Genomic DNA, 7561 nt, shown 5'->3' with positions numbered 1-7561 from the left:
TTGTGACAATACCCTCCTCCAACTTTTGTCTTAGTTTTCTTAATTTCTTTTCTCTCAAGCAACTAAATGAAAAACTTCGAGGTAATGCTATGTTGAAACATACCAATATGTAAAATACAGATTCATATAAGTAATAAGTAGAAATGGCCAAAGGTAATTAAATCAAACAGAAATATGTTATATCAACTTGGCCTATGAAGTCAGCTCAAATGGTCGACTCATTTAGTTAATATTACTAGATCAGCCATTCGAGCCCTCGTTCAATTAAGACACGGTTTTTACAAGTGAAGTTGTGTATCCAAAATTTACGTGACAAAAATGGTGGTCCCATGCCTTGAAAGAATTCCACGTCATAAAACAAAAATGTTATCAAAACACTACCATATTAGATTGGTTGCACCAAACCTTAACAAAATGTAAAGGAATGTTAAACGTGTCATGATTAAGATGAGTAGTTGAGATATCTCGTTTTAGGTGGCTGACCACAATACATAATGCCATTTCCTCTTTGCAATTGGCCGGAGGTTAGATGATAGTTACATGTGTTGCTTATTCTCCACATTTCTCAACATATCTTCGTATACCTTGGGTTAAAGTGGCAAATCATTTTCAACATCTTGGTAAATTTCATATGTTATGGTTCTTCTATCCACATATTACCAAAATGCACCTTTTTTTCTCACTGGGTAAACAGTAGAACTATAATAATCATCATATTACATATCATCTGTAAAAATAAAGAGCGGGAAAGATTCACCTTAGCCCCCCTTCCCCGTCTCGATTTAGTTGTTTCCAAAGAAAAAAAAGTCATATTACATATCACGATCTTTACCAAAATGACGAAGTGCTATGTGTTGAGGACAAAGTTTTCATGTCCTTCAAATTGGATCGAATCATTTTTATTTTTTATTTTATTTTTATAATTTGGTCTATTAAATTAATATGTATTTAAAGTTTTGAATAAAACTTTTAGAAATTTATATTTGTTTTTTCTCCCAAATATTACTCTTAAGCATTTTGTGTATGGATTTTTGTTATGGTTAAAAAGAGCAATGGTCCCAATTACTATTTTCATATGTGCAAAGCTAGACCTCACAATAAAGCGGTGAACAGAAAACATAAATGCATTGAAAGGGGCTCTTCACCAAACTAAATTACACCCATCTAAACTCAAAAGAAGGGCACACAACTAAGACCCCTCTCCTTCCTAATGCTTCCCATTATCTTGCTTTAGTTTGCCTTTAAATGCAAGCAATATGTCATCTACCTTGGTCAAACTCTTTTATTTTCATTTTTTAAGTTTCAACTGTTTGTAGAGCTTAAATGGGTCTGCTAAATGTGGGTCACATGATGAAGAGCTACGCAGCTCATCAAGCAAGAAAAGTATTTTTGTGCCTGGAATCGGCTGAATCAACCTCAACTTAAGTCATTTAAATTTTGGAGTCATGATTCGAATATTCAGAACTTTTGATTCTGATAGAATGTTAAATTAACATTTATCTCAAAAGCTTAAATTTATAGGAATAGTAAATTTAATCATTAATCAATATTTAAACAATTTGATATATTAGATTAAAAAAATTTCCTCCAACCTAGTTTGTATCCCGTAAAATCTTGTACTCACATACCCTTTTTCCCATTCCCTTTTGCCTTTCCCTTTGTTTGATCAGAGAAGAAGAAGAAAAAAACTATGAACTTGCATTTACTAGTTCCCCCACTCTTCTTTCCCACCTTCTCCAGAAAAAGGAAAAAAAAAAACACAAAACCACAGTTTGTCCATATTTTATGGGCACGTGAGATGTTAATGCTGCCCACCCAACATACAAATTGCATTTACTGATATCCCTCACCCTCAACATACAAAAAGCACAACCACCAAAAAGAAAAGGGAGAAATGTGAATGGAAAAGGCTCTCATGAGCTGCCCTTTTCGTTTTACTTTTTCCCTTTGCTGAGTTAATGAGCAGCCCCCTTCGGCAATGAGTTCAACTTCCTACCCATTTCTCATTATATTACCAAAATTGATAGAAATGGCTTCATTTCATGTGTCAATTGAGTTTTTCACCATTCAATCATCTGATAATGTCATTTTTTACACACATTTATCACACTCATTTTATACTGATTGACATTACGTATTTTAAGACTGACATGATAAGTCATTTAAAACATGGCACGTCAACCGATGTAAAATAGATACAAAGAGTAACACTATAACTACAAATTTTAACCAATGTAAGATATTCTATTACATATATGCAATCATTTGCATTGCTTTTGTGCTAGTATGTTTGAACAAGACAATGGGAATTTTGCTACCAAAAAAAAAAAAAACAGACAATCGGGAATTTGCTATCACCATTGCCTTTCTCCATAAACAAAAGAATTGAACCTGCAAATTAAATTCTAATTAATGTTTTTTTATGGGCCAATGCATTCGTTCTGCCCCAATGACTGTTTCTTGCGTAGGTGGTGACACTAGTATGATTATTATTATTATTATTTATTTATTTACTTTTTCTATTCGACACTAGTATGATTTGCTTTTAATGGATATGGGTGCAACGCCACGGTGATTACTACAGTATTGGTGAGGTTGCTCATAGTGTGGGACCAGTGGAAGACACAAAAAGGTACGTGGACCGACCTGCACAATTTTGTTTTTAAATTTTGTGAATATATATGTACGTTAATTTTTAATAATGTTTTTTTTTTTTTAATCGTATAAAGTTTTTCTTTTAGTATTTAATCATAAAAGTGATTAATAAAATTGTTGTTTTTAATTTAAAATTAGAAATTTCGAATTTAACCTATAAAAGAACATGATCACGACGACCAAAAACCTTTGAAACACTGGGGGACCATCAACATGAGGTGCTTGTGATATAGTTTTTGGTGAAAAAACCTATTTCATTTTTCTTATTTACATTGCTAATAGAGGGAGAGGGAAAGATGGGCATTTAAATTTTAAATCTTACACTTCTCATTACCCTAGAGTCTATTATTAACTTTCAAATCATAGAACATCATTACTGTTAAGATTCAAAATTTATTTTCCTAAGCATCCAATCAGTAATTAAATTATGATGATTAATGCTATACAAATTACAGACCAAGATCTCACACAACTAATGGTATATATATATATATATATATATATATATATATGTATATCACGTTATTTAAATGATGTTGCAGAGATGATTTTTGAACTCTTGAAACAGTCAGGACGATGTGACTATAATACATTTACCCAGTAAAATAGGATAGAGTGAGATGAAAATATATTTGGTAAAGTCTACTTATCCTTCTCAAACTACCACTCCAATGATAATTTACCCCTCAAATTATCAATTACTACAATTTATTCTCCAAATTACCAAAGCAATGACAATATACATCTAAATGCTAGCAAAATGACAAAATTATCCCTATAAAATTTTTAATAAGACAAAATTACCCTTAAAATTTTGAAATTTTTTTAGTATTTTTGTTTTTAGTAAGGGTAATTTCGTCATTTTGTTAAAATTAGGGATACATTATTATTCTTTTGATAGTTTGGCGAGTAAATTGTCGCAATTGATAGTTTGAGGTGTAAATTGTCATTAAAGTGATAGTTTGAGGGGGTTAAATGGACTTTATCTAAATATATAAGATTACTTGAAAATAAAACCTTTCACTTTCAGTGATTTCACTTAATTGATACTATTCTGAAGGTTAAAGAAAGAAATTTCTTTTAAATTCAAGTTAAAAAAAAAAAAAAAACCGTTCTCCATAAATTATTCTTAAAGAAAACAAGGGGGTGGCTGACGTGTCATAACCCGATTGGGCTTGGCCACAACTGTATCAAAGTATAACGAGGTCTCACCCCGTGAGTATGATAAATACCATCGGCGATCGCGCGGGCTTGTAGTTACGAGCCTCACACCTCCTCTCACCTCTGTCTCTCTCTATCTCTCTCTCTCTCTCTCTTTCTCTCTCTATATGAGCTTTACTTTCTCGCTAAAAGTTTTCGTGACCAAAAGTTTCTCTGAGATGTGCATGTAAAATGAAAAGGAGAAGATATGAAAGCTCAAGACAAGTGATCCAAAATCCCATACTACTGATCACCTCAGGTTTGTTCTTCATTGTCGTGTGTGCGTCTCTGTGTATTTGTCTGATCTTGTTGAGGTTGAAGATGACATTATTGTTTTGATTAATGGCTAAAATGCATGTTCTTTTTCTTCCTTGTTTTAGATCTCCAGGATTTTGTACATGGGTCATCAATGTTTTCATATGTTTTGGTTATATTTAACTTGCTTTGCTGTGTTGATGATGATGTTTTGTTCTGTTTTTTTTTTTTTTTTTTTGGTCTGGGATATCTGAAACCATAATTTTCGAGTTCTGACAAGGGTGTTTTGTTAAATGATACCGGCGATCAGAGTCCAGTCTATTGGCCGGAGATGGGGAAGAAAGGAAGCAGCTGGATCTCGTCCGTGAAGAGAGCTTTCAAAATATCCCCTAAGGAGTTGCCGGAGAAAAAGGTAATCATATAATCTGCAAATTTAAGAGTTGATCATTTGAGTGGTCCAATCATATAAAATTAGAGATTTTTATATATTACTTTTACTTTTTCAAATCTTCTTTTCTTCTTACGTTTCATTTTTATGGTACACCTAACTATTAATGTTTTTTTTTTTTTTTTTTTTTGAATTCACATGATAACTATACTTTAAATTATTAATATTTTTTATACAATTGGGAATTATTAATCCTTAACAGGGTATTAATGTTATTCAAATTTTGACATGGAATGAATAAAGGATTATATTACACAAAAAAAAAAAAAAAAATCATTTTTGAAGTTTTAATGAGAAAGCGACATATATAAAAGGATAAATGTTGTATACACTTTCACTCTTATAATTTCAATGGCGTAAAAATCATTTAAGAGAGAACATACGATACTTAAAAGGTTTAACCTGATTTATAAATAGAGACGTATATCAGCATCATGACTAGTTCTTATGCATGCTATCTTAATGGAATTGGGATTTTCCTTAGCCTAATAACATAAGATCCTCATCCATCTGGACCATCTATTATATGATTTTGGCTTAAATTTGTCAACGTTAAATCACCATGACCATTCATATGGTGATCAGTACTACGGTTCTATTCTTTTTGTCTGGGGGAGTGACAAGTGGTAGAGTCGTGGAACCACAAATACATAAAAGATCATCTTCCCTTTTTGCTATGTGACAATATTGCAATGTCTAAGAGATGCATATGGTCCCCTAACAACATGACCATAGAGCAAGGTTCATGACATATAATTATCATGCCACCTAAGCCATCACATCATCCATTGATCATCATGTGCTTGTTAAGTGCGATCTCCATCATCCCAAAAACTTTCTTGTCTTCTTTAGCTGGATTCTAAGGGAAAAAGGTGTGGCACGTGAAATGACATCAACAATTTGCTACAGTTTCTAATTCTAAAGTTCCTTCTTTTTTCTGTTATTGGTTGAATTATGTATGTATAATTGCAAATGATTTTCAGGATGATGTGGAGAAATGGCAACATGATGCTCCAGAGGTGGTGTCATTTGAAAAGTTCCCCACTGAAAGCTCAGTGGACATCACAAATGATGAGAGCACTGGGTCGACTCCTTTGACCGAAGACAGAAGCCATGCCATTGCTGTTGCTGTGGCAACTGCTGCAGCGGCGGAGGCTGCAGTTGCAGCAGCACAAGCAGCGGCCAAAGTTGTTCGATTGGCCGGCTATGGGCGCCACTCCAAGGAAGAAAGGGCTGCAACCCTCATACAATCACACTACAGGGGCTACCTTGTAATATCCTTTCCATTTCTCTCACACGCTAAAATATCAGTTTTTAGCTTCGGCCAAGTTGACTATAATGTTGTCCAGGATTGACTGATAAGCTGAAAGCAATGGCCAATTTTTATTGGGTGGCCCATGGCCTATTCATGTTGCCATTTCCCCTGCGGCCCTGCCTAGTGCCGAGGGCAGGAGGAAATTGCAATGATTTGTGAGAGACAGAGAGTCCTCTGCCCCAGGCTAAACCTGGGCAGTGGGCTCCCTACTTGGACAAATTCCCAGTAGGGCAGGGAAAATTTGCCAGAGTCCCCAAAACTTGGCCATTTCTCAACTATAGTCGTGTGTGTTCGATTTTGCAGGCTCGAAGGGCATTGCGAGCTTTGAAGGGCTTAGTGAGGCTGCAGGCATTGGTGAGGGGTCATAATGTACGCAAGCAAGCACAAATGACAATGCGTTGCATGCAGGCACTGGTACGTGTACAGGCAAGAGTACGAGCACGCAGACTCCAATTGGCCCATGACAAGCTTCAGAAGAAAGTGGAGGAAGAAGAGCTAAGAGAGCTAGAGGAAGAAGAACAAAATCCCAAGAGCCCAATGGGGAGATATGAAATGGAAGCTTGGGATAATAGGCGTCAAAGTTCACAGAAAATTAAGGAAAATTCTTCAAGGAAACATGACGCCGTGATGAAAAGGGAGAGAGCTCTTGCTTATGCTTTTACCTACCAGGTTGAATAGCTTTGATTTTGTTAACATGTTCCAATTAAAGTCCCAGCTAGATTTTCCTAACTCTTTTATTGTAACAGCAACAGCAGCAACAACTCTTTCAGTCGGATCTCGCCAACAACAATCTTGGCCCACATGTCAACGAGCGCGAAAAGGCCCAGTGGGGATGGAATTGGCTCGAGCGGTGGATGTCTTCGCAACCGTATCAAGCCGGTCACCCGGGACACCAAGAAGCCTCTTATATGACACTTCCTACCACGACAACCACCACCACCACCACTGATGAAATGTCGGAGAAAACGGTAGAAATGGACACGGTGGCGCACTTGGGGCTCAATCGGGACTCAATCGACTCAGGCACATACCCAACAAAGCAGCGACAACCAATCCTAAATAATGTCCCTAGTTACATGGCCCCAACCAAGTCTGCAAAGGCCAAGGTGCGGGGTCAAGGCCCGGTCAAACAGCAAAGCCCATATTTGCCTCAATGGAACCCATCAACAAGGAAAGGCTTTGTTGCTGAATCTGGCTTAGACTCTTCGAGCTCAGGAGGCGGAACTATAACCTATCAGGCCCCAAGGAGCCCAAGCCCTAAAAGTAATGGGACCCGCCCATATGCTAGAAGGTCCGCAGGCTATAGCCCTACTTCCAATGGCGTGGATGACTGGCCTCTTGGTGGTCATGCCTGGAGACATGATTTTGGTTGACTGTGATGAATATTTAATACCAATAATCTGGGATAAGAAGTTTGTTTTGTGAATACCTTCTCATTAATTTTTACTTATTTATATGATTGATGTCATAATCAATATTTCTTGAAGTCGTGTGATAATATGTATTTTTTTAGTTATGATGTATCATAAATATGAAAGTAGTTCTAAATGCTTTGGGAGTATTTCGTGTTTCAGATTATCTGTTAATGTTTTTATTAAAAAAATAAAAAAATAAAAAAGTGTTATCAAATAAAGCCTAAACATTATGCATGAGAAGAGATTCTTTCTTTCCCTAACATATTGAAGATA

General features: G+C 35.8%; 1 protein-coding gene across 1 annotated transcript; it reads left to right on the top strand.

Moving 5' to 3' along the window:
* Positions 1-3907: 3907 nt before the first annotated feature.
* LOC132167979 (protein IQ-DOMAIN 21) lies at positions 3908-7434 on the top strand. Its single transcript, XM_059579037.1, has 5 exons — positions 3908-4114; positions 4421-4522; positions 5542-5829; positions 6177-6542; positions 6620-7434. The coding sequence occupies exons 2-5, from the start codon at positions 4442-4444 to the stop codon at positions 7244-7246; spliced, it is 1362 nt and encodes a 453-aa protein (XP_059435020.1). The 5' UTR covers positions 3908-4114; positions 4421-4441; the 3' UTR covers positions 7247-7434.
* Positions 7435-7561: the final 127 nt, after the last annotated feature.

The sequence above is a fragment of the Corylus avellana genome, chromosome ca1 (genome assembly GCF_901000735.1).
Source record: "Corylus avellana chromosome ca1, CavTom2PMs-1.0".
Classification (NCBI taxonomy): Eukaryota; Viridiplantae; Streptophyta; class Magnoliopsida; order Fagales; family Betulaceae; genus Corylus; species Corylus avellana.
The sequence above is the reverse complement of the archived record's forward strand: the minus strand, read 5'-3'. Positions and strand labels throughout refer to the sequence as shown.

Bases quoted from the DNA above. Each gene is read 5' to 3' on its own strand.
- LOC132167979 (XM_059579037.1), top strand. From the start codon at position 4,442: ATGGGGAAGAAAGGAAGCAGCTGGATCTCGTCCGTGAAGAGAGCTTTC. The intron at 5,830-6,176 runs GTAATATCCTTT...TCGATTTTGCAG, and splicing joins CACACTACAGGGGCTACCTT to GCTCGAAGGGCATTGCGAGC. The intron at 6,543-6,619 runs GTTGAATAGCTT...TTATTGTAACAG, and splicing joins CTTATGCTTTTACCTACCAG to CAACAGCAGCAACAACTCTT.